This window comes from Nomascus leucogenys, chromosome 18 (assembly GCF_006542625.1).
Source record: "Nomascus leucogenys isolate Asia chromosome 18, Asia_NLE_v1, whole genome shotgun sequence".
NCBI lineage: Eukaryota > Metazoa > Chordata > Mammalia > Primates > Hylobatidae > Nomascus > Nomascus leucogenys.
This window is the reverse complement of record NC_044398.1, coordinates 83,144,369-83,170,060: the sequence shown is the minus strand read 5'-3', so window position 1 is coordinate 83,170,060 and position 25,692 is coordinate 83,144,369. Positions and strand designations below refer to the sequence as shown.

At 38.2% G+C, this 25,692-nt stretch overlaps 3 protein-coding genes and 1 non-coding gene across 8 annotated transcripts in view; 2 read left to right on the top strand and 2 right to left on the bottom strand.

The window, feature by feature from the left end:
- Positions 1-8,371, top strand: part of FAM169A (family with sequence similarity 169 member A) — an 89,192-nt gene extending 80,821 nt beyond the window's left edge. For both annotated transcript variants that reach the window (XM_030798552.1, XM_030798553.1), the window contains exons 12-13: positions 3,011-3,214; positions 4,144-8,371. In XM_030798552.1, the coding sequence (XP_030654412.1) occupies positions 3,011-3,214; positions 4,144-4,692 (753 nt within the window). In that variant the 3' untranslated portion in view covers positions 4,693-8,371. The remainder of the gene's footprint in view (positions 1-3,010; positions 3,215-4,143) is intronic.
- On the bottom strand, positions 6,705-6,809 carry LOC115831426. The gene has a single exon (XR_004026923.1). It is a non-coding gene; the product is annotated as a U6 spliceosomal RNA (small nuclear RNA).
- NSA2 (NSA2 ribosome biogenesis factor) lies at positions 8,004-18,948 on the bottom strand. Of its 2 annotated transcripts, XM_030798555.1 has the most exons (6): positions 18,830-18,948; positions 17,080-17,267; positions 16,834-16,984; positions 15,386-15,565; positions 12,027-12,219; positions 8,004-9,491 (listed from the first exon to the last, which is right to left on the bottom strand). In XM_030798555.1, the coding sequence occupies exons 1-6, from the start codon at positions 18,830-18,832 to the stop codon at positions 9,424-9,426; spliced, it is 783 nt and encodes a 260-aa protein (XP_030654415.1). In that variant the 5' UTR covers positions 18,833-18,948; the 3' UTR covers positions 8,004-9,423. The 2 variants fall into 2 exon arrangements, with proteins under 2 accessions (XP_030654415.1, XP_030654416.1); XM_030798556.1 differs by lacking the exons at positions 8,004-9,491; positions 12,027-12,219 and adding an exon at positions 13,602-13,773.
- Positions 18,822-25,692, top strand: part of GFM2 (G elongation factor mitochondrial 2) — a 46,251-nt gene continuing 39,380 nt past the window's right edge. For 2 of the 3 annotated variants that reach the window (XM_030798550.1, XM_030798551.1), the window contains exons 1-3: positions 19,039-19,243; positions 22,078-22,164; positions 24,829-24,913. In XM_030798550.1, the coding sequence (XP_030654410.1) occupies positions 22,102-22,164; positions 24,829-24,913 (148 nt within the window). In that variant the 5' untranslated portion in view covers positions 19,039-19,243; positions 22,078-22,101. Of the gene's footprint in view, positions 19,244-22,077; positions 22,165-24,828; positions 24,914-25,692 lie in introns of all 3 variants that reach the window. The other variant, XM_030798549.1, reaches the window with a different exon arrangement.

Genomic DNA, 25,692 nt, shown 5'->3' with positions numbered 1-25,692 from the left:
AACCTGGAGTCTGATGTTTGAGGGCAGGAAGCATCCAGCACAGGAGAAAGATATAGGCTGGGAGGCTAAGCTGGTCTAATCTCTCCACGTTCTTCTGCCTGCTTTTTATTCTGGCCATGCTGGCAGCTGATTAGATGGTGCCCACCCGGATTGAGGGGTGCCTCTCCCAGTCCACTGACTCAAATGTTTATCTCCTCATAGACACACCAGGAACAATACCTTGCATCCTTCAATCCAATCAAGTTGACAGTATTAGCCATCACAATTAGTGATGTTGAGCATTTTTCCATGTTTGTTGGCCATTTGTCTATCTTCTTTTGAGAATTACCTATTCATGTCCTTATCCCACTTTTTGATAGGAAACTATATATATACATATGTGTGTGTGTGTGTGTTTTGAGACAGATTCTCTGTCACGCAGGCTGGAGTGCAGTGGCACGATCTCAGCTCACTACAACCTCCACCTCCTGAGTTTAAGTGATTCTCATGCCTTAGCCTCCCAAGTAGCTTGAATTAGGCATGTGCCACCATGCCAGGCGAATTTTTGTATTTTCAGTAGAAACCAGGTTTTTGCCAATGTTGGCCAGTCTGGTCTTGAACTCTGGACCTCAAGTGATCCTCTCCCCTCCGCCTCCTAATGTGCTGAGATTACAGGCGTAAACCACTGTGCCTGGCTGGAAAGTATATTTTTAAATGGTACTTTTATTGTAGAAAATTGGGAAAATGAAAAGAAGCACATATAGGAAGTTAAAGAAAAGCACATATTTTTTAAAAACAGTATTTGTATGCATCTAGATGTTTACGGAAATACGTATTTGTGGTTTTTTTTTTTCTTTTGAGATGGAGTCTCGCTGTGTTGCCCAGGCTGGAATGCAGTGGTGAATCTCGGCTTAACTGCAACCTCCACCTCCCAGGTTCAAGCAATTCGCTGCCTCAGCCTCCCGAGTACCTGGGATTACAGGCGCCTGCCACCATGCCCAGTTAATTTTTGTGTTTTTAGTAGAGATGGGGTTTTACCATCTTGGCCAGGCTGGTCTTGAACTCCTGATCTCATGATCCACCTGCCTCGGCTTCCAAAGTGCTGGGATTACAGGCGTGAGCCATGGCGTCTGGCGTTTTTTTCACTTTTAAAAAGTTAAGATTATATTGTACATACTTCATGTAACCTGTTTCATCCAATAAGACATATACCAGTGACAGTGACAACTTTCATTTTCATTGTTTTTTTTTGGAGACAGAGTCTTGCTCTGTCGCCCAGGCTGGAGTGCAGTGGCGCGATCTCGGTTCACTGCAAGCTCCGCCTTCCAGGTTCATGCCATTCTCCTGCCTCAGCCTCTCCGAGTAGCTGGGACTACAGGTGCCCACCACCACGCCCGGCTAATTTTTTGTATTTTGTAGTAGAGACAGGGTTTCACCATGTTAGCCAGGATGGTCTCGATCGCCTGACCTTGTGATCCACCCGCCTCGGCCTCCCAAAGTGCTGGGATTACAGGTGTGAGCCACCGCGGCCCGGCCTAATTTTTTTTTTAAACCTGGGTTGATTACCCTCTCTTCTTGAAGTTTTCTAATCTCCTGACTTTATAACACTATTGCACTTTGGTTTCTTGTTTTTTTTTTTGAGACAGAGTCTTGCTCTGTCTCCCTTGGCTGGACTTCAGTGGCACAATCTCTCTGGCTCACTGCTACCTCTGCATCCTGGGTTCAAGCTATTCTTCTGCCTCAGCCTCCCAAGTAGCTGGGACTACAGGCGAGTGCTGCCATGCCTGGCTGATTTTCATATTTTTAGTAGAGAGGGGGTTTCACCATATTGGCCAGGCTGGTTTCTTGGTTTTTCTGTCTCTGAAGTATTATTTTTATTTTTTGACTCTTCTCCTACTTGCCTTTTCCCCCTTATTGTGGACACTCTGGAAAAAGTCCTTGATTTTCTGAACTTTGGTTCATGTTCTCTTTTTTGAAAATACATCCAATCTCATGACTTCAACTGTTTTATCTATGGGAATGACCAGTAACTCTAGATTTATATATCTCCCACTCTGGTCATTTTTATGAGCTTTATATTACCTTCTGTGTGAACTCTATTCTGTGTATCATCTGGTATAACAAAATAGATATTTTACAGACAATTTTTATTTTAGAACGATTTAATAAATTTTTTACTGTAGACAAATTAAAATCCGTGATTTCCCTTTCGGAAAAATTTCCTTGATACGCTTTTCGGGGTCCTATACAATGCAGTCAAATCTATTTGTGAACACTTGAGTGCATCAGTTTTATAATTTTAATCATGGTAATAAAATTCCCCTTAATTATTAGAATGTCAGGATTAGAAATACTTGATACTAAATAGAAGTAAATGGATAAACATTGGAAGAATTTTAGAAATTGGAGAGTTCATGTTATCAAATAGCATTTCCATACTTAAATGATATACAAGGAGCAGGACTGCTCAGAAATGACCCTGGTGTTGACTGAGACTGGGGCTCTCTCCTCCCAGTAAGAAGCAGCACCCAAACTGAACTTCCTATAAGACTGGTAGTGCTTCCTACCTCTGGCACAGAAAACTGTAATTTCCCATAGGCCCCAAAGATTCCAGATGCTGAACAGCTGGTGTTATGTAAAGAGCCAGCATCAAGTCTATACTCTGTCTGCTGCCTTTTTCCTGAAAAGGTTCTTTCCATGATTGTCCTGTAAGAAGGAAGAACAAGAAGTGCGTAGGGTCTTTTCATTGAATCTCCGACCCACACTGTGTCCACAGAGCATCCTGGTCCTGCCCCATCTTTCCTTAAGAGCAGTGGGAGTATGGGGTACTCAGGATTATTTTATTTTGCTGATACTGCCTTACGAGTTTCCTCCTTCCCCCAGTAAGACTGTTCTTTAATCCATGTCCTATAATGTAAATTTGGTTCTTGGTGTAGGGATAGGTAGGCACTGAGAAGGGACCCGTCATGCATGACAAATAAGTTAGTTTGTAATCATGTCCTTACTTTTTCCCCCTCTCCTCATGGTGTAGGAATCTGAATTAGAGCCTGTGAATGGTGAGATAATGGACGATTCTCTTAAGACCTCACTTATAACAGAAGAGGAAGACTCCACTAGTGAAGTTTTAGATGAAGAATTAAAATTGCAGCCTTTTAATTCCAGTGAAGACTCTACAAATCTTGTTCCACTGGTGGTAGAATCTTCAAAACCCCCTGAGGCAGATGCACCAGATAAGGTAAGGGGACAATGAGCTATTTTTTAATAAAGTGTACCAATGTTGGTGACATTAGCGAGGAGGGTGCATGGTATATATATTTGCTTCCACCTTAACATGTATAGTGCTTTAGGAAGATTAACTTTTATACTAGATTTGATATTATAAGAAAATCAGTAATATTCTATAAATTGAAATAATTATAATCTTATTCATATCTGATATGTGGTAACAAAATGAGTTTTATTACTTTTAATATTTTGTAGTTAGGAAATGCTTAGAAAATTGGATAAAGCATTTTTTACCAAATATTTGAGTACCTATATTGGTTACATAGACTATGACCAAAACAGTAATTTATATTTGTTTTAATTAGGCAGACAGATGAGGTTAGTGGGGGAAAAAAACTTGTTGGAGTATTTTAAAAGAAATTTAATTTTGTTACTTTTGAATATTACAACTTAAGGCTAAAAAACTGTTGTATGGCAGTATTGGTGTCTCACTTATGTAAAAGAGTAAAACTTCCATTGCCCTAACTTATCTAATGAAATTGTAGTCAAACTTAGTGTGGTAGCACAGTGAAGTCCCAAGGTATTTTTGGTTCTGGCTCCATTAACACCAGGAAACTAAAAAAACTGTGTTGATTCATGGTTTTGAAGAATCTTGGTGTGAAGCTTAATGTGTCTTAATTACGAAATAATTATTTCATTATATCCTCAAAGAAAGAACTTAGTGTATTAAAATTACCATATGACACAATTTTGAAGAAATTGAGTTGTATTCAGAATATATACACATTTAGCAGAACAGAAATTCAAAAAAAATACATGATTTTGAGTAATGAGTACCGAATTAAATTGTAGTTCAGTGTCACTGCATATTAGAGCCTGAGAATTTATTTTTAGAACTGTAGTACAAGTTTATTTGTTGACCAGGTTTTTAATTTTCAGACCCCACATATACCTGACTCAGAAATGTTGATGGATGAAGGCACATCTGATGAAAAGGGGCACACGGAAGAGAAACTGTCCCTACTTCCAAGAAAGAAAGCACATCTTGGGAGTTCAGACAATGTTGCTACTATGTCAAATGAAGAACGATCTGATGGTGGTTTTCCAAACTCTGTGATAGCTGAATTTTCTGAAGAACCGGTCTCTGAGAATTTATCTCCCAATACTACTTCCTCATTGGAAGACCAGGGTGAGGAGGGGGTATCTGAGCCCCAGGAAACATCTACTGCTCTTCCCCAGAGTTCTTTGATAGAGGTTGAACTTGAAGATGTGCCATTTTCACAGAATGCAGGACAGAAGAATCAGTCAGAGGAGCAGTCTGAAGCATCTTCTGAGCAATTGGATCAGTTTACACAATCGGCAGAAAAAGCTGTGGATAGCAGCTCAGAGGAAATAGAAGTGGAAGTGCCTGTGGTAGACAGGCGGAATTTAAGAAGAAAGGCCAAAGGGCATAAAGGACCTGCTAAGAAGAAAGCTAAGCTGACCTGAAGGAAGAAGAAAAGTGGATGGCAAATCCTCTTCTTTGTAACATAGTTGTTGTTTTTAAAATATGGTAATTAATAAACAGCATGGGGCACAGGACAAAAATTTCCAAAATTTCAATTTGAACTTATTTACTATGCAGTTTTTCGCTTCCCTTTAGAACGTAGAATTCACCATTCTTTTTAATTTTTCAGGCTATTTTTGGTAAATGCAATTTTTTATTTTTATTAACCATGTTTCAATTTTGGGAAACCAGATCATATTATATTTTCTTTATCAGGTGGTACATCTGACCATGATTTCGAAAATAAAAAACTGTGAAAGTAGTAGGATTTCCATTACTTATAAGGATCACAGAAATCTTTTATACTAAGGGTTTTAATAGTAAAACTTGGTGAGGGTTCTAGAAGTTTTAAATTTCAAAACTAATCACCAATTTTTTAAAATGTAGGCATGCCTAAACAAAAATGTGTCAATAAATTAGAAAAAAATATAACTTCAAGTAAATGAGAGCACAAAAACAGAAACTTACGGTCAAAGGTTCATGAAGATATTTTGGTTTTGGCCTCTTAATCCTAGATATAGATGCAGTTTTTTCCTTTGACTTCACTATCTATGGAAAATCTGTTTCTGATGAAAAACAGATTTCACATAAAATCTGTTTCTGATGCATTCTATCATCTGATGTTAACAGTACTGTCAGGGATTTAACTGTGGCATGTGGGGACTAATTATTTAAAATTTCATTTGAAGTATTAGTTTGCTGTAATTTTTTTTGTCTGCATATGTGCAGACACCTAGAAGTTTAATCAGGTAAAAATCACAACTATACTTTAGAGACATAGTTTAATTTGGACTTCTGGTCCCGATCAGATAGATAATTAAGCTGGAGATTTTACTTTTATCCCAACCCAGTTAACATCTGTATTTCAGAAGTATGTGGCTCCTTCCTAAGGCATCTCCTTAAATCTTGCCACCTCCCTAATTCTACAGTCTTATTTATATTCCCTCACAGCTTTCATCTACTTCTCTAACTCATGGAGTGATTCTCCAATCAACAGATCTTCCTGCCGGCTTATGCCCTTGATGTCCATTTTTGGGTAGGTTTGGAGATGCACCCCACAATGTTAGACCTATATAGCAGGGGTAAAACTGCCTTTGGGGGAACTATGGTTACAAGGGCTTCAATCATATTGGAGGCTTCAGTCATCCTTTGATTTGTACTGTGAGTACTGGTTGCAAGCTGGCCTGTTAAGTGTATATTGTGTTGCCATAGCAAAGGCCTAGGAAAATTTGAAGAAAAAAATGCTGAACTGTTAATTTTTGTAATTTATTTAAAAATGGACAAAATGGTTATTAGAATCCAAAGATAATCTAAAAAAAAAACTCTTTGGAAATATTATGTGTACTCAAATTTGCACTTAAGTTGGAGAATGTTTTGAGACCATTTAGATTGTTTTAAAAATAGCTTGATCTTGATCCTTATGCAAAAGAAACATTAAGACTTTGTGTCATTATTTGAGGTAGCCAAGGATTGATGTTGAAAGTTTATTCAGTCTATAGTAAGCTGATGTCAGGTCAATAAATTTTGTTTGGGGATGTTGGTATTTTCGATCTAATTAGTTAAGTTAAAATCTTTAAGCAGACAAAAATAGTAAACCCTCCTATTTGTGTTAGATTTTGAACACTTGTATTACCCTGTATTTTCTTTAATTAGTCAGAGATAAGCCAGATTATTTCACTCTAAATGAAAAAGCACTTTGGCCATTTATTTTTTCAACAAATGCTAATACTAAGTAAAAAAAAAAAAAAAGTATGACTATTAGTGAATCTACCAAACATTTACGCTGTTTTATACATTTTATGAGAAACTTGTCAATATCACAAAGGGAAATATTCTGTTAAGATTCAGTAAATTCTTAACCTTTTCATTTCTCATTTCTTAGATTTGAAAACAACACTTGTAGATATTTTATTTTTACTTGGGTTTGTTTAAAATACTTTCTTTTCAAATTATTTTAAACATGGAACGCTTCATGAATTTGTGTCATCCTTGCACAGGGGCCATGCTAATTTTCCCTGTATTGTTCTAATTTTAATATATGTGCTGCCGAAGTGATCACTAAAAGACTTTCTTTAGACAAGTGTAGTTTTTTAAAGATTGAGCTCACTGGCTCAATTCTTGATGTGTGAATATAGTTGAGTTTACAAAAAATGTTTAATCATATATGACCACTGGGGGCTAACAGTATAAACTTATTCTTGTTAAACTTGTTTGGGTTAATAGTAAGTGAATTGTAAACAATTTAAAGTTTTTTGTTCAGCACAGAAGAACACTTCTGTTACGGATTATCTCTGACAGAAATTGTTACTTTGGGGTTTACAGAGGGAAAAGTTAGATCACTTGGAAAAACCTAACTCTCATGTTCAGTAACTTGAGTATAGAATTTATACCACAATTTATCTTCAATAAGGAACCTACATGAACTTAATCAGTTATCTGTAGTTTTTGCAAGGCATTAGAAAAAATTTCACAATTACAGAGGACTGAAAATGTGATTTCAACCAGCTAGTCTAGTTGTTGAATGTCCGGTCACATTATACATAGTCCTTTGTGAACTTATTTGTTTGTGAAGGGAGTTAACTTTTTGTGTACATACGTGTATATTTCCTTGTGTAATATAAAGCAGATGGTTATTAGCAGTATTTTAGTTCTTTCAAGTTTAAATTATTCAATTGCTAGACATCACAGAAATTAGTATATTTAAGAATTTATTATAAAGCTCCTCTACAACTTTTAAAGGTGAGAGGGTCTATTATGATTTTTTATAAAATCAAACAGCATGATTTAGAACGTCAGTCTTCTACTTAAAATGTGTCTATATTCATGGTATTCCCATTCAGTGTAGATGGTAAGGAAAACATCTAGTCATTAAAGATTTACTTTTAGCAGATTCCAGAACACTACCTACAATGGGGTTTCAGTGACTAGAAATCTTGAAGGTTTATGACTGCATCAAATTGAGCTTGTACTAATATCTAAATATCTGCTCTTATGGTCTGCTTTATCCCTTGGGATTACCTTCTAAGGTTTGGTCACACCAGCAAACTGAAACAGATCTTAATGTAAATAAAGAATTTATACTAATATTACTCATCTGTGTTACAGTATTTTGAAAAATGTTTCAGGTGTCATCTAGTCTTTCATGGGTGTGATTAGTTACAAATGTTATGCTTATGTTTTCATACTTAATATCAAGCTTTCTTTGTACCTTACAAGATAGTATTTTTGGTTCTAAAAAAACAAGCAAACTTCATTTTTGTAGTATCCAGAAATTACCTGGAGTCAATATTTTTATTCGCCTTCTAGAACTTGTTATCCACACATCACCCATTTATATTAGTGGCAAAATTATCTGCTAAAATCTAATTGTAAGAAAGGCTTACCTTCTGTCATCAAGTGATTGTATCATCCTGGATCGTCATTTCCAAGGAACTAGCCTTTCTTTTCCTAAGTGTCTGTATGTGTTCTAAAACTTCTAGTATATTTATAAAACTTAGAAAAAATGTTACATTATTAAGAGTAGCAAGTCTTACTGGAGTACTTATGTTTGTTTTCTTGGTTTTTTTTTTTTTTTTTTTTAAGTTTAAAAGTAGTAATTAAACCTATATTTTGTGATTGTTTCCTGGTCTGTATTTTTAAATTCTTTTCCTTCAGTTTTCCTCATGAAGATGTTTCAGATACTGAATTTGTTTAGACATTGAATGACTTTGTTAAAGGCACAATTAATCACATTGGTTGTATTCTGAAGACAGACTTCTTAAAAAAAATAAACAATTTAAAACAATGTGGTGATTATAGATTAATGTAATATACTGCCATCCTTAAAGCCACAACATGTGACAGATCACAAAAGTGCTTTCACCAAGTTACAACCCTAAAACCTTACTACCTTTTTACATCGTCTAAGTAACTGCAAATAAATTTCTCCTCAGGGAATAAGTGCAGTCTTCTTTTTCCTTTTAAAACTTAGCTGGAGTTACTTAAACTAATTCTTAATACTATTCTGAAAGTATAAATATACTGTTTAGAATACAGAAAATGCTAAGAAAGTACAGACTTTAGTATATTCTTTTCATTTTCATGATCCAAGTAGAAAATAGTGCTAAGTAGGTATTATTATACATGGTAAATGAGATGAAAAAAATGTTTAGACTGTGACTTCACGAGACCTTTGCTGTACTGGATTTCACAGGTGAAAAGATTTAAGTTCTGAACTTTTAGTGTCTTCTCACATACTTGTACTGTAAACAGTATAAACTTAACATCTGTATTAATGCTACCTTTTTTAGGATTAATGATTAACGAAGTAGACGATACTTCAGTTAAATTCTCAGACACATAATTGTGTATTAACCTTTTTGAAAGGCATTTTCAATAAACACTGGTGGTTTTTTCAGGAAATTGCCGAATACCCACTCACAAATGCAGATATTGATGAAGTAGGATATTTGTATATTTGCTTTTTTTTCAGTCATTCAGTTTTATGAACATGGAGTCTAAGCATATTTCAAAATAAAGACCATTTATAAAACTGGACCATTTTAATGTTTACAATTTAATAAATCTCTTCATTGTAGACATGTATGGCTGTTTGGTAGTATTCAGAAACATCACAGTAATGGCAGTTTTTTCAATTGGTGTGTAGTCCTCAATAATTATATATGAAGTTGCTGTCAAATCAGTAAGACTGCATTTATACATCCATCATTTTCAGGATTGTTGGTAACCTGGGCATATTTTCCTAAGGAAAACAAAACCAAAAAAGGGAAAAGGGAGGGTTGTTAGCTAATAAAAATTAATTTTAAAGAATATAACTTTTGCCCTTTTTTTCTTTTTGTCTTAATACAGGGTTTCACTCTTATTCCCCAGGCTGCAGTGCAGTGGCATGATCTTGGCTCATTGCAACCTCTGCCTCCTGGGCTCAAGCGATTCTCCTGACTCAGCCTTCTGAGTAGCTGGGACCACAGGCACACGCCACTGCCTTGCAAATTTTTTTGTTTTTGTATTTTGTAGAGATGCGGTTTTGCCATGTTGCCCAGGCTGGTCTTGAACTCCTGAGCTCAAATGATCCGCCCGCCTTGGCCTCCCAAAGTGCTGTGATTATAGGTGTGAGCCACACTGCGCCCAGCCATGCCTAAAATATTTCTAATGACCACTTTTAATAAATAAGAAATGAACCATAAAAGATAAATGAGATTTTACAAAATTCAATCATTTAAGGACAAATTTGAGTTCTGAATACAATTTTCATACAAATAGTGTTTTTGCAAATGGTCAGCTCCATGTTATTAGTACATTGCATTAACAGGCTTTTGTGGATTGACCTGAGCATTGTCACTTTTTCACATAATTCTTCCTGGAAAATGTATCAAGTTTCAAATGAGTTTCAAGTCAAGGTAACAACATACTTTAAAACTGAGGTCAGCTGACATGAAGTATGTATAAGCCAATGACTGAAGAAGTTGTAGCGTGTATTCTTCCCTTTCAAAGAAAGGGTACTAAAGGTAGAAAACTAAGCAAATGAGGGCATTTAAAATTACTGCATGACACATTTCTGTTTTAATTATTACTGATCTAGTGTGATTATATGTTTGTTGTATGCCTCCTTTCCTCTGCTCATGGTTAATTCTATTTTTTTTTACAATTTTTTTTTAGTTATAACTTTGCATCTGCTTCCCTTGTAATAAAGAATTTTTATTAAAAAGGATCAAAATATTTTTATTTTACTTATTTTTGAGACGGAGGCTTGCTCTGTCTCCCAGGCCGGAGTGCAGTGGCATGATCTCAGCTCACTGCAAGCTCCAGGTTCATGTGATTCTCCTGCCTCAGCCTCCCAAGTCGCTGGAATTACAGGTACCCACAACCACACGTGGCTAATTTTTTTTGTATTTTTAGTAGAGACAGGGTTTTGTCATGTTGGTCAGGCTGGTCTCCAACTCCAGTCTCAAGTGAACCGCCTGCCTCAGCCTCCCCAAGTGCTGGGATTATAGGTGTCAGCCACTGCGCCCGGATAGCAAGGGGGCTTTTTAAAGCCTGGAAGCTTCTACATGATTTCTGAGACCTGTTAATGGGAATTAACAGAACGAACTAAACTGTGTTAAATCACTTTCAATTATTATTATTACTTTTTGAGACGGAGTCTCACTCTGTCATCCAGGCTGGAGTGCAATGGCACGATCTCAGCTCACTGCAAGCTCCACCTCCCAGGTTCAAGCGATTCTCCTGCCTCAGCCACCCGAGCAGCTGGGATTACAGGCGTGGGCCACCACACCTGGCTAATTTTTCTATTTTTAGTAGAGATGGGGTTTCACCATGTTGGCCAGACTGGTCTTGAACTCCTGACTGCAGATGATCTGTCTGCCTCAGCCTCCCAAAGTGCTGGGATTACAGGCTGAGCCACCACTCCTGGCAGTTTCAATTAGTTATCAGTTTACCTATGTGGGACAGATAGTTCTATTTCTTTAATAGGTATTTTTTCTTAATGTTAGCATGTAAATATAAGTATTTACATAATACAAAGTTATGGCAAAAGAAATTTTTTCTTACAGAAGACATCTTAAGTCATTGGCTAATACTTCATGTAAGCTGACCTCACTTTTAAAATATGTTTGATATATGCCTCCCTTCCTCTGCTCATGGTTAATTTATTCTATTTTCTTACAGTATTTCTTAGTTATAACTTTGCATCTGCTTCCCTTATAATAATTTTTATTAAAAAGGTTAAAAAAAATTTTTTTTGAGATGGAGTCTTGCTCTATCTCCCAGTCTAGAGTGCAGTGGCACAATCTCAGCTCACTGCAAGCTCTGCCTCCTGAGTTCAAGTGATTCTCCTGCCTCAGCCTCCCAAGTGGCTGGGATTAGAGGTGCTCGCCACCACACCCGGCTGATTTTTTTGTATTTTTAGTAGAGATGGGGTTTTGACATGTTGGCCAGGCTGGTCTCAAACTCCTAACTTAAGGTGATCCACCCGCCTCAGCCTCCCAAAGTGCTGGGATTACACGCGTGAGTTACCATGCCTGGCCAAAAAGGATCAAAATAAATCTAACAGAATGTATTACACCTTATGTAACTAAAACCAGTAAGCTAAATTTTAAAACAATTATAACTACTTTTTCTATAAAGTATTTTTTTACTAAATATTTACATCTGATTTACATTGTTTTAGCTCTACTGCATTAAAAAAATTTGCTGTGTATTTTATTAATACATCAACTTGAAGAGTATTTCTGTTAGTACTGCAGAACAGCAACAGCCCTGTATTCAAAAATTCACTTACCCCAAATAACTTTGCCTCCTTGCGTCACAAGGCCCAGTTCACTCACATTTACTTCAATGACAGTACCTTTGGTAATAACACCCAAAGTTGTATACAGTGGGGATGAGGGATTCTTCTTTACACCAAGTATTGGTAGGCAAAAAGTGGCTTTCAGTTCAGGATGTGTTACATGGGCTTTCTTGAAACGCAAGCCCTAGTAAGTCAAACACAACATAAGAATGTTTACGTCCAAAATGTTAACAGTGATGAGTACTGGTCGTTTTTGCTTTTTTCAACCATCTCCAAAAAAGTATGGTTGAATAATGTCATCTTAAAGCAGCTAACAAAATACGTTCTACAGAGTAAAAACTTGATGGCTACGGTATAAATATGTGGGGGAAAACACCCACACAAATACTTAAGAATTTTTCTTTTGAGACAGGGTTTTGCCCAGTTGCCCAGGCCAGAGTGCAGTGGCATGATCTTGGCTCACTGCAGCCTGGACTTCTTGGGCTCAAGACATCCTCGCACCTCAGGCTCCCGAGTAGCTGGGACTACAGGCACGCGCCACCATGCCTAGCTAATTTTTGTTTTTGTTTTTCTTTTTTTTCTAGAGATGGGGTTTCGCCATGTTGCCTGCTGGTCTTGGACTCCTGGGCTCTCAACCTATCCACCCACCTCAGCCTCCCAAAGTGCTGGGATTACAGGCCACCACAGCTAGCCTCTGAAAAGTTTTTTTTTTTTTTTCACCCTGTAATAGCTACCTAGCAACATACTCAGATTTTTACTGTCTAGTCATCTACACTTAGACTTACTAAGGACTTTATATATACCAGGCCACTATGCTAGCTCACAACTGGCTCACTTAAACAATAACCTCACAACAAACACATCCCCTCTCCTCTGTTTTCGAATGATGTAACAAGGATCAGCAGGTTAAATGACTTGTTTCCAGATTAAATGGTGAGTGGTAAACAGACTCAAACCTAAATATCCTGATTCCAAGTCTTTATATACCTCAGCTACCTTCCATGATGAAAAAAGGAGTGGATTGTCAGCTTTCTTTAGGTTGATGGTAATATGAGACTGGAGAAGGCCCAGAGAAGTCTTTGTTACAGAAACTGGTTATGGAGTCACCCAGTCACCTAATAAGGTCTTTTAGGGTGTAGTACTTTAATGTCACAATATTTTGCAGTCTTGATTTTTGTGTGTATGGGGATGGGGGGAAAACAACACTAAATCAGTTTCTTAGTAACAGACTCATTAATCAAGCTTGTAAGAAACTGACACCATTCAGGATGCCATCTGATTAATTTATAATGACAAATCTGTGAAACTACAGAAAACCTAGAATAGCCTGACTTGTATATTCTCTCCCTGTAGATCTGATAAGGCTACCAAAATATATTCAGAATATGAATATGAAACCAAAACAAGTCGAGTCCATGATATAATCCAGGGGTGGGCAAACATTTTGTGTAAAGAACCCAATAGGTAAACGTTTTAGGTTTTGCTAGGCCATATGACCTCTGTTGCAACTGCTCAATTCTGGGGGTAGGAGTTATGCAATATGTAAATGAACAGGCATGACTGTGTTCCATTAAAACTTTATTTACAGAAACAGGCTATTTGCCAATATTTTAATCTATTAAAAATTACATTGGCCGGGCGCGGTGGCTCATGCCTGTAATTCCAGCACTTTGGGAGGCTAAGGCGGGCGGATCACAGAGATCAAGACCATCCTGGCTAACATGGTGAAACCCCGTCTCTACAAAAAATACAAAAAAATTAGCCAGGCGTGGTAGCGGGCGCCTGTAGTCCCAGCTACTCGGGAGGCTGAGGCAGGAAAATGGCGAGAACCCGGGAGGCGGAGCTTGCAGTGAGCCCAGATCGTGCCACTGCACTCCAGCCTGGGCGACAGAGGGAGACTCTGTCTCAAAAAAAAAAAAAAAAAATTACTCAGGTTGAACACTAGGATTTTGGCATGTTGCAACTTTCCTCTCTCTGATACTTTGTTTTTTTGAGGCTGTGTATCTAACTGGGAGAATAGTTCAGTCTCTTTGAAGGGATTTTGCAAAAATATATCTTCAACTATGTTTCTCTTCAGGGGTGGGGAAGTTTGGGGTCACATTACTATTGCTGCCTTCAACAGAAATTAAGCTATATTAAACTATCTTCCTTTTTTCAAAGATTTTTTCTTTTTTTGAGACAGAGTCTTGCTCTGTCTCCCAGGCTGGAGTGCAGTGGCATGATCTCTGCTCACTGAAAGCTCTGCCTCCCAGGTTCACGCCATTCTCCTGCCTCAGCCTCCCAGGTAGCTGGGACTACAGGCGCCCGCCACCATGCCCGGCTAATTTCTTGTATTTTTTTTTTAGTAGAGGTGGGGTTTCACAGTGTTAGCCAGGATGGTCTCGATCTCCTGACTTTGTGATCTGCCTGCCTCGGCCTCCCAAAGTGCTGGGATTACAGGCATGAGCCACCGCACCTGGTTTTTCAATGATTTTCAAGAGCATTTAGATACTTTCCTTACCAAACTGGAACTGATTCTTACAAAACAGTCCTACTCAAATTTTCGAACTGCTGTCAAAGACAAGAAGTGTTTTGAGACGTAGACAATATCAGGCATATAGTAGATCACTAGTTCAATGAGGAAAATATGACTGTGGAAAATGGAAGATTCTAATATGTCATGCTTAAAAGTCAGAATTCACTGACGTCTTATCGTCTTATGACACTACTTTTTCAAATCTCTCAAAAAACTGAAAAGATTTTTTTTTTTTTTGAGACGGATTTTTGCTCTTCTTGCCCAGGCTGGAGAGCAATGGCGTGATCTCGGCTCACTGCAACCTCTGCCTCCCAGGTTCAAGCGATTCTCCTGCCTCAGCAACCTCCGCCTCCCAGGTTCAAGCAATTCTCCTGCCTCAGCAACCTCCGCCTCCCAGGTTCAAGCAATTCTCCTGCCTCAGCAACCTCCGCCTCCCAGGTTCAAGCGATTCTCCTGCTTCAGCCTCCCTAGTAGCTGGGTTTACAGGCGCCCACCACCACGCCCAGCTTATTTTTTGTATTTTTTAGTACAGATAGGGTTTCACTACGTTGGCCAGGCTGGTCTTGAACTCCTAACTTTAGGTGATCCACCCACCTCAACCTCCCAAAGTGCTGGGATTACAGTTGTGAGCCACCACGCTGGGCCACAGATTTTTGACTAGTGGAAAAAGTACTAAATAACTTCTATCACTAACTTAAAAGAACAAAAATAGCATAAAAATATCTTTCAACCTGTTCCACATCAATTTAAAGAATTTCAGGAAATGATAATGTTCTTTATCCGATTTAACAAAGTGAACTAATATTTCAGTCATTACACTCTTCCAAGGACTTACCATTGGCCTGATGAATCTTTCATATTTAGGTGGTTTTCTTGTAAAGCCATCTCCAACAAAGCACACTTTAGTAACCATCCTCTTCCATGCCTTCTTCTTTCTCTTTCCTGTTCGAATAACTTTTAATACTTCTGTTTCTCCCTGGGCACGTACTTTAGGCAGAGGGACTTCCCATTTTCCCTAAAAATATGCCACAGTTAAAAGTTTATGTTGTTATTAAAGGACAATGAGAATAAGTCAAATATGTTTTAGTTGTACAAAGCAGTAGATCTATTTTTTTGCTTAACCATCAACACATTTTTGGCTCAACTGTTTTCTAGAGGTCTGTATTGTCTCATAAGCTGCAAATTAAACAGAACAAGTTTATATATCATGGGTACATTAAATAAATGGTTGGCTTAAGCTAAAAATCTTAATACTGTGTTATGGGTGAGAAAATACCACCTGTAATGTGGTGGTGATTTTTTTTTTTTTTTTTTTTTTTTTTTTAGACAGTCTCGCTCTGTTGCTCAGGCTGGAGTGCAGTGGTGCAATCTTGGCTCACTGCAGTCTCCGCCTCCTGGGTACAAGCAATTCTCCTGTCTTAGCTTCCCAAGTAGCTGGGACTACAGACACACGCCACCACACCCAGCGAATTTTTGTATTTTTAGTAGAGGTGGGGTTTCACCACATTGGTCAGGCTGGTCTTGAACTCCTGACCTCAGGTGATCCACCTGCCTTGGCCTCCCAAAGTGCTGGGATTACAGGCGTGAGCCACCGTGCCCATCAGATGGTGACTTCTATAAGCAGTATATGTGTTTACTAATGTTTAATAGCATAACATTGGAAGAGTGTTTCCACCTCTTAATATGTCTCTGTATTTCTTCCCGAGATGGATCTGTAGATTAATAGTAAGACGAAGTCCTCACCAGATGTTTTATGCCTCCCTTTAGTGCAAATTCTATAAAAAAACTGAAGTAGTGTAAGGCAGTAAAAATAATTCTTTAAATATAGATACTGCATATTCTTTTATCTGGATTTCTGATAATCTATTTACAGGTGTTTTAAAAAGCCACATGTTTTGTGACAACTCAGGGAGTTTTCCACCATTCTACTTTTTAACCAAGTCTGGCACTACAGGGCAGCATAAATAAGAAGCATTTGTATTTTTCTTTATGACTGCATAGCACTGTGGGTTTTCAAACAGTAAGACAAATATTGAATTTGAAATTCACTCCTTACCAGCTTTTTAATTTCATATGGCATTCTAATAAATTTTTTTTAAAACTTAAATTTTAAAACCTTATGATGAGAAAGCAAGTTTTTTATTATTAAATTTACAAAGACAACATCTAAATAATGGGAATAATAGCTGTACTTCATGTTTGCAATTAAACCAAGAAACAAGAACCTCAAATTTGAATTTAATTCTCCTAAACAAAACAAAGACTTCAATTGTTATTGCTTACCGCCTTCTCTTTTCGTTTCTGTTTAATCATATTGGAAAGTACTTTAGCTCGAGATTGTCCCTCTCTGTCCAGCAGATAGGCAGGTACTGCTCCCTGTGGAGTCTTTTCATCATTCTTTTGTTTGGTGTTTCTCTTTTCATGAATCTTGATACTACCAAGAAAGAAAAAAGATTCAAGATTATCTGTTTTAATAATGATTACTCAATAGATGTTAACTTATTATGACAAATAAATGAGACCACTTACGTCTTTTTCATTTGTATTTTCTCAGCATGACGCTGTTTATGGTAAAGCTTAGCCTTCAGACCAATCATTTTCTTTGCCTTCTTTGAACGTTCATGAGCCTCTCGACTTTCCTTCTTTCTCTTTTTCTCATGGTAATCCAAACGGTATCCATAGCGTTTACGGTGTAATTCAATATATTCGTTCTGTGGCTATAATGATGGAAGAAATATTATTTTAATTTTTAAAGTACTATTATTCTAAAATGCTTTCTTTTACACAGCACAAAGACCCTGTTTCATCCAAATGTTCACTTACTTAAATGATTCTTGCACCATTACGTCTATTCACATGATGTAAGTTAAATTTTGGTCTTGAATGATATGAGGCATCAGGGCTTACATCTCTAATAATCTCATTAGGGAATGGTCCAAAATCTACTGGACCACAAAAGGGATGAACTGATTACAGTATCTTTTTTCCTTGACATAATTTGCATTTTAAATAACATCTTCATTTCACATTTAAAAAATTTAAGTCAGTTTTATTGAAGCATAATTTACACACAGTAAAACCTGTCCTTTTTAGGTATACAGTTCAAAGTTTTTCCTAACTACACAGTTCTGTAACCACCACAATCAAAATACAGAGAATTTCCATTTCCCCCTAAAATTCCCTATGTCACTTTGAAGTCAATCCTCTTTCCTAACCCTCAGTTTGATACCTATCCCTACAGTTTTGCCTTTCCCAGAATGAAACAGGGATCAACAGTAGTACACAGCCTTTTGAATCTGGTTTCTTGCTTTTGGGATTCACCCAATTTGCTGCAGGTATAGGTACTTCAGTGCTTTTTATTGTTGAGTAGTATGCTATTGTATGGATACACCACTGTTTACCCGCTGACCAAATGATAGGTATCAGGGTTGTTCCCAGTTTTGGGTGATTACGAATAAATCTGCAATAAACAACTGCATGCAAATCTTCATGTGGACGTGTGTTCACTGCCAGACCGTTTTCCAAAGTGCATTATTTTTCTTTTCACCAGCAATGTATGGGATGCTTTTTGCATTTTAGACACGTTTTATTTTAAACACGCGGCCAGGCGTGAGTCTATTCGTATTTTAAGGCTGCAAAAATAAAAATGATACAAAGCCAAGTCCAGCACAGAGAACAATGTTAAGTAACAACCCACAAGGTGTGCTGCTACTAACTGCTATCACATAAACTTTGCAGCAATCACATGAAGGGTGTATGGAATGCCATTTTGCAAAGAAACGCAAATTACAGAGACGTAACAGAAAGAGAAATGAGCTGGCAGTTAGATCTGGGCCGTTAAACCCGGCTTCGTAATTAGTTGTCTGGTCTTTGGCAAGGACGCCTTCAGTTTCCTCAGCAGCAAAATGAAGGGGGCGGGATTAACATCTAAGATTGTACAAGGCACAACTATATTCCCATTAGGCTCTGGTGCTGATAACCACGCTTGTGGTGAAATCAGGAATTTTTAGGACTCTTAGCGGTGGATCAAAAAGAAAAAAAAAAACAGGACAGAGTAAAATCTTGCTCCAAAGCTTGTGTTCTGGCAAATACCCTCTGTGTCTCGAATGTGAAGTTGTTTCCACTCCTCAGAGCCCACCCCACGGGTCTACCATCCTTTTCTCTTGGCAGTTCTCATTTCCGCCTACCACCGCTCACCTCCTGCCCCAGAGCCCCAGAGCCCTCAGGTCCCACTAACTCAGATGCTGTGTGTCGCGAGCGTCCGAGGCATCCTCCTTACCATGGTGACGGCCGCAGAGCCGCCAGGAGCAGCCCCTGGGGTGCGAAAACGCTCTCAATTTTCGGGTCTCAAAGACCCACGAGCACACGCCACGCAGGCCGGGACAGGAAAGGGTCACCCTTTAAAACGGCCGAGTGAAGAGCAAGAACCACGCAGCGGTTCCGAGCCTCTGTTTTCCGCTTTTAGCTAGGAGGATGGAAGTTGCTGGCAGGCGGCATTTGGCCGGTACACCGCCGGAAGTGTGGAGGTGTGGCTGCCCGAGGCGGCAGAACGGAGAAATCCTGGCTTCTTTTCGTTTAGGTACAGTACCGTTTGTCTAGGCTGGCGTCGAGACTTGAGGCCGTTGCAGACTTTGGCGCTACTTCAACAGCCCAGCGGTGACGAGCTGGCCTGCCGCGCACGGCCTAATGCAAGGTAAGTACTGCTCCGAGCTGTGAGACATCGCGCGCCTATGACCCTGTCCCGCGCTGGTTACCGCTGACCTTCCAGGCTGCGACGGACACAGCCAGCCACGCAGGAGGACAACAGGGCCTCCGGACTCCCCTCGGTGTTCGCTCAGTGTGGAAGTTTTTCTCTATCATTCGGCGAAAGCGACTCATCTTTGTTCCGGTCACTCTGTGTAATGTGTGCATGATTGTGAAGGATACTGAGGAATGAAAACAGTGTGCAGAAAAATGGAACTACTGGGCCTTTGCAGCCGTTAGAAAAGAAGAATATAACATTCTGGTTTTTTGGAGGTACAGGACTGATTCCAGAAATTTCTGAGGCATTTTGGTGCACCGAATCAAATGCTGAGTGGACTTGTATTTAGTGGCCCCCTAGTGTCAAGAAGTAATTCACTACAAGAAAGTATGTCTACTTAAATACACTGCCAGTTTTACCCTTTTACTGCACAGTTGCAGAAGTTCCCTTAATTACTTCACAGCTTGCAACGTGATTCAATTGATGAACAAAAAGAACTGTACCAAAAGAATACTTTCATTAATTCTTAGTGCTTGGATTTGAGGCAGTATTTTGTTTTTGTTTTTGTGGGTTTTTTGAGACCGCATCTCGCCCAGTCGCCCAGGCTGGAGTGCAGGGGCGCGAGCTCGGCTCACCGCAGCCTCAACCTCTCTGAATCAAGCGATCCTCCGACCTCAGCCTCAAAACTAGAGAGCTACAGGCTCGCGCCACCAAGCCTGGCTAATTTTTGTAATTTTTGTAGAGACGAGGTTTCACCGTGTTGCCCAGGCTGGTCTCGAACTCCTGGGTACAAGCGATCCACCCGCCTCGGCCTCCCAAAGTGCTGGAATTACAGGCGTGAGCCACCTAGCCCGGCCTTTGAAGCAGTTTTTTAAGGCTCCATTTTCTAAGGTGATCTCATCATTCTCTTTAAAACCAGAAATAGTACTAGCATTTGTATATTTTAGGTACAGTACGTTACATAATCTCTTTGCCTGTACTGCACCCCTCCCCGCCGTCCCCCAAGCCCCCGAATTTCCTCATCTACTTCAGGTCTTTGCTTAAATGTTACTGTTTGAATGAGGCCTTCCTTGATCTCTTTACTTACAGTTCTAACTGTCCCAATTCCTCTTTCCTGCTTAATTTTTCTCTATAGCACCTTATCATCATAGGAGAGACTATGTATTGTATTCGTTACTTTTGTTTGTTGTCTCTATCCCCTGACTAGGGTAGAGGCAGTATGAGGGCAGAGATTGTTGTCTTGTTCACTGCATTAACGCTGATATCTAGAAAGTAGTGGGTAGGCAGACACAGTAAATTCTTGTTGAATAAATGGGAACGAATAGGCTTGGGCGGGGGAGGGCTGGGTTGTGCAAATTATCTTTTTATTGACAACCACTGAGTTAAAGTAAGAAGAGGAAAATGTCTATTAAATGTCTATTACAGTCATAACTGTGGAGAGACTATGAGGCCCTGAACTTTGGCATTACCAATGAAGAGGGAATGGATTCAAGGCTGGGCATGGTGGCTCATGCCTGTAATCTCAGCACTTTGGGAGGCCGAGGTGGGCAGATCACTTGAGGTCAGGAGTTCACGACCAGTCTGGCCAACATGGCCAAACCCCGTCTCTACTAAAAATACAAAAATTAGCCAGGCGTGCTGGCACATGCCTGTTGTTCCAGCTACTCGGGAGGCTGAGGCAGAAGAATCGCTTGAACCCAGGAGGCAGAGGTTGCAGGGAGCTGAGATCAAGCCACTGCACTCCAGCGTTGGTGACAGGGCAAGACCCTGTCTCAAAAAAAAAAAAAAGGGAACAGATTCAAATATATTTAGGAAATCAAATGTAAGTGTTAGATGACTTTCTAAATAATTGTAGTGAATGTTTCTTAGCAAAGATCCAGAAAAGAACAGACTTAGGAGTAGTAATGAGGTTTCACGTATCTTAATAACATGGATCACAATGGTTTAACACAGGGATGTCTAATCTTTTGGTTTCCCTGGGCCACACTGGAAGAATTGTCTTGGGCCACACATAAAATACACTAATGATAACTAACAATAGCTGATGAGCTAAAAATAAAAAAACTCATAATATTTTAAGAAAGTTTATGAATTTATGTTGGGCTGCATATAAAGCTATCGTGGGCCGCATGTGGCCTGCAGGCCACGAGTTGGATAAGCTTGGTTTAACGTGGTCTGTTTGTCTCCCCAGCATCCTGTCTCAGCTGCGTCCTTATATTTCTAATAACTTTGATATTGTACTTGAAACATAGTGAATATTTAGCAAATGTTTTTAAACTAAAGATGCATAGTTTCTATAAGCAGAGAGGAAGAGGACTTACTTTTATATATTTTTTACATGATTTAGTTTTTACATGGTATGGTAGGAAAATCAGAGTATACAAATGAACCAATAAATTTTATTGCCAATTAGAAATTACCAAGTTAATATGTGGATGTTTAGCTTTTTATGCTTAATTCTATACATTTACATAACAATGCATTTTGGTTGATACAGTGTTTTGTAATTTCAATAAGTTGATTTCTACTGTATCGCCATATCTTTCTATAAACATTACATTGACAAATAAGGGACATTTTAAGCCTAAGAACCATATTTCTCATATTTAATCAGAGTTTTCATTTTCTGAATGATGCATTGAATTTTTGGCAGCTAAAAATATTGTTCCGACTTTTTAAAAGTAATACATTTTACCATACATATTACATGTATCTAACTTACATATGCCTTGCTGACATGTAATACATAAATTTAGTTTTATAATTTTGTGTATTTATTTTTTCAGACAATAACAGTTTGGAGGCTCAAGATGTTGACCAACTTGAGGATATTTGCAATGAGTCATCAGACAATACCCAGTGTGTATATTAATGTAAGCATTTCTTATAAAATTATGTCCTTTAACAATGTCAGCTACTTGACTGCCTAAAATGCCCAGTATATCTCATCAGCTGTTGATTCCAAACTTAGTTGAGTTATAACCTTTGGAAATCTTCAAGCCAAACTAATTTGAAAGTAATTACCTTAATTTATTAAGAAATGTAAGAGGAAATTACCTTAATTTAAAAGTAAAAGAACAGCTATAGCTAAATACTGGTCTCATGGAGTACTAAAATGCCAGTTGTTTTTGAAGGAGGGGTAGGGTTTTATATCTAAGAATGTCATCACTTAATGCACATCTTTAAACTACTAACAAATAATGTGCTTTGTCACAGATTGAGACTCTTATGAAATAAAGTTTCTCTTAATATCAAAGTACAACATAATTGTACAATGGCTGATAAAACTACTTTTGGCTGTCTTCTGCAGAGCTGTTGGAAGCCAACTTCTTCGGCAGTCTGATATTTGTCTCAGGAGCATTGTTTTAGTCTTTAGCTCTGGTCTGACTCCTGAATCCTCTTCGAAACACTATACATTATTTTCTAAACTATCACGTCTTCAGTATACTTAAAGATATTAAACCTCAAACATAATAATACCCTTTTTATCTATAGCTAAGTGAGAGATTAAAGCTTGTTTGGGTTGTTTCTTTTTATCTTCAGTGACTTAACGGAGTACAATAGTTTCCCCTTATTCATGGTTTTGCTGTTAGCTGTTTCAGTTGCTCAGAGTCAACTGTGGTCTGAAAATTAAATGGAAAATTCCAGAAATAATTCATAAGTTTTAAATTGTGTGCCATTCTGAGTACTGTGATGAAATCTCATGCCATCCCACTTAATCCCACCTGGGAGGTGAATCATCCCTTTGCCCAGCAAATCCACACTGTATGCACTCCCCACCTGTGAGTCAGTAGCCGTCTGGGTTATCAGATTCACTGTTGTGATATTGCAGTGCTTGTGTTTAAGTAACCTTTATTTTACTTAATCATGGTCCCAGAGCACAAGAGTAATGATGCTGGCAATTTGGATATGCCAAAGAGCAGCCATAAAGTGCTCCCTTTAAGTGAAAAGGTGAGAATTCTTGGCTTAATAAGGAAAAAAATCATATGCTGAGGTTGTTAACATCTATGGTAGGAATGAATCTTCTATCCGTGAAATTGTGAAGAAAGAAAAAGACATTTTTGCTAGTTTTACTATTGCACTTCAAACTGCAAAAATTATGATCACATAACATGATAAGAGCTTAGTTAAGATGGAAAAGGTATTCAATTTGTGGGCAGAAGACATGAACAGAAACATGTTCTGATTGACAGTAATTAGGTTCAGTACTGAGGTTTCAGGCATCCACTGCGGGTCTTGGAATATAACCCCTGTGGATAGGGTATGACTGCTGTATGGGAGAAGCTGTAACCCTTAAGAAGCCTTACCATTTGTCTACAATTTTTTTTTTTGCTAAGAAGCGTTAACCATTCGTCTACAATTTTTTTTTTTTGCTACTTTAAAAATCACCTGAGCAGCATTTTGAAGAAGATATATTTCTGTATTCCATTTGTGATCTCATTAAGTGGCCCAAGGAGTTACCCAGTTTTTCTTCAGTGCTTTTATTGCTGACACTTTCAGACTATGCACGCTGTGATAGACACTGGGTCTTATCCTAGTCATTATACAGTGGAATTATTTTCTGAGGATAGTAGCATATTATTGCCAGAAACTTGGTAACTAATGTAGAAATAATATAGATCGCACAGATAATGCAGTTCATGAAACAAAAAGCAGATTGTGGTGGCCCTAAATCATTACATACACTAACAATTCCAACTATATTGGCAGCTATTAAATATGTATCTAGTGGTCTGGGCATAAACTGAGGTGGAGAATATTCAGCCTTTACATGAGAACATGAGAAGATTAGGTAAGCAGCTAAGATAGAGGAGGTAGGCTTGGCCTTAAGCAGACCTGCTCTAACTCAGTGATTCTTAGTTGAATGCTACATTGGAGACACCCTGGGAATTTTTTTTAAATGCCACTGCGCAGTTCCTCCAGTTCTCGATTTCTCTCCCCACCCCCGTGTCTTCAAGAAGCTTTCCAGATGATTCAAATGTGTAATTGTAATAAATCCTGAAAACAACTAATGGTTTTAGAGTTCATTGCCCCCTACAGACCTTTCAGCAGATGTAGAGGAAAACCAAGGTGTATCCTGGGAGAGATACCTTATTTAACCTTTCTGACTCTCTCAGCTTCTGACTTTCGGAACTTTACGGTTGTGGTTCTCAAACTATAGCTATCAGAATCACCTGGAGAGCTAGTTTAAACAGATTGTTTGGCTCCATCCCCAAGAGTTTCTGATTCTCGTCTGGAGTGGAGCCTAAGCATGTGTTTCAAACAAGCCTTCAGCCCATGCCAATACTGCAGGTTGAGGAAAAACATTGTTTTAAGGTCAGCTCAAAATAGCAAATCAGTATTAATTTTATCCTTATTCTTTCCCCTAGGATATATTTGGATTGTCACTTTTTAAAATAATTGGAGTTAATAAATCAGGACTACTTTAAAGCTATACAAAATATTTTATCTTCTGACAAAGCATAATTACAATATTAAAACTGTAATAAGTGATGCTAAAATAAAATTAATGTCAAGTTTCTTTTTCTCTTTACTAGAATATATGCTGCTATAAAATAAGAGCAAGTTTAAAAAGATTAAAGCCACATGTGCCGCTTGGAAGAAATTGCAGTTCTCTACCAGGTACAAATGTTAGAGTCTTCTAATTTTATCTAAGCTGTTTGCTTTATCTCTTTTCTCTCTTTTGTTTGCAAGAATCTCCCTTATTAGGGCTCTGTAACCATTTTTTACTTCTTGGCTATTTCCTAGAGATTATTAGGGGCAGGAGTGTTCAGATAGGTGCCAGACGGAAATACTAGTAGAGTTGTGCTCCTCATCTGAGGAACATGCTGATGAACTGAGCAAAGGAAAGGTTGGTGGCTTTAGTAGCTAGTTTGGAAGTTTAACATGTGAGTGTAATTGTAGAGTGCCCATATGAATTTTTTTTCTAGTTTATTTCTGCTTTTTATGCAAGTGTTTTCTGTCAAGAGAGATTTACTAGAATAATTTATTTTGAGGATTGTTATAAGTAATTTGGTTAAGTATTTGGGATTGTTTAGGTTAGATACATGGCATCAGAAGCTGGAAGGTGGAGGAGTTGACTTTTGAATGTCCTTTCTGTGTTTGAAACAAGCAAGTATATGGTAGACTCTATGAAACTAGTTTAATTCTGTTACTGTTCTCATTACTGTCTTTGTCATGTGAGAATAATAGAATAAAAATACTGATTGGCTGTTGACTTACAAGGGCAGATTAATGGGCTACGTTATTGGTGTGTATCTAGGTCTCTGTATTTTGCTAATGTGAATTTAACTGTAGTAGTATAGATTATCTTTTGATCTTCAAACCACCATGAAGTTTCAAAAATAATATAAAATTCTCCTTTTTGTATTATAGAAACATGGGAGAAATGGTTTAAATAA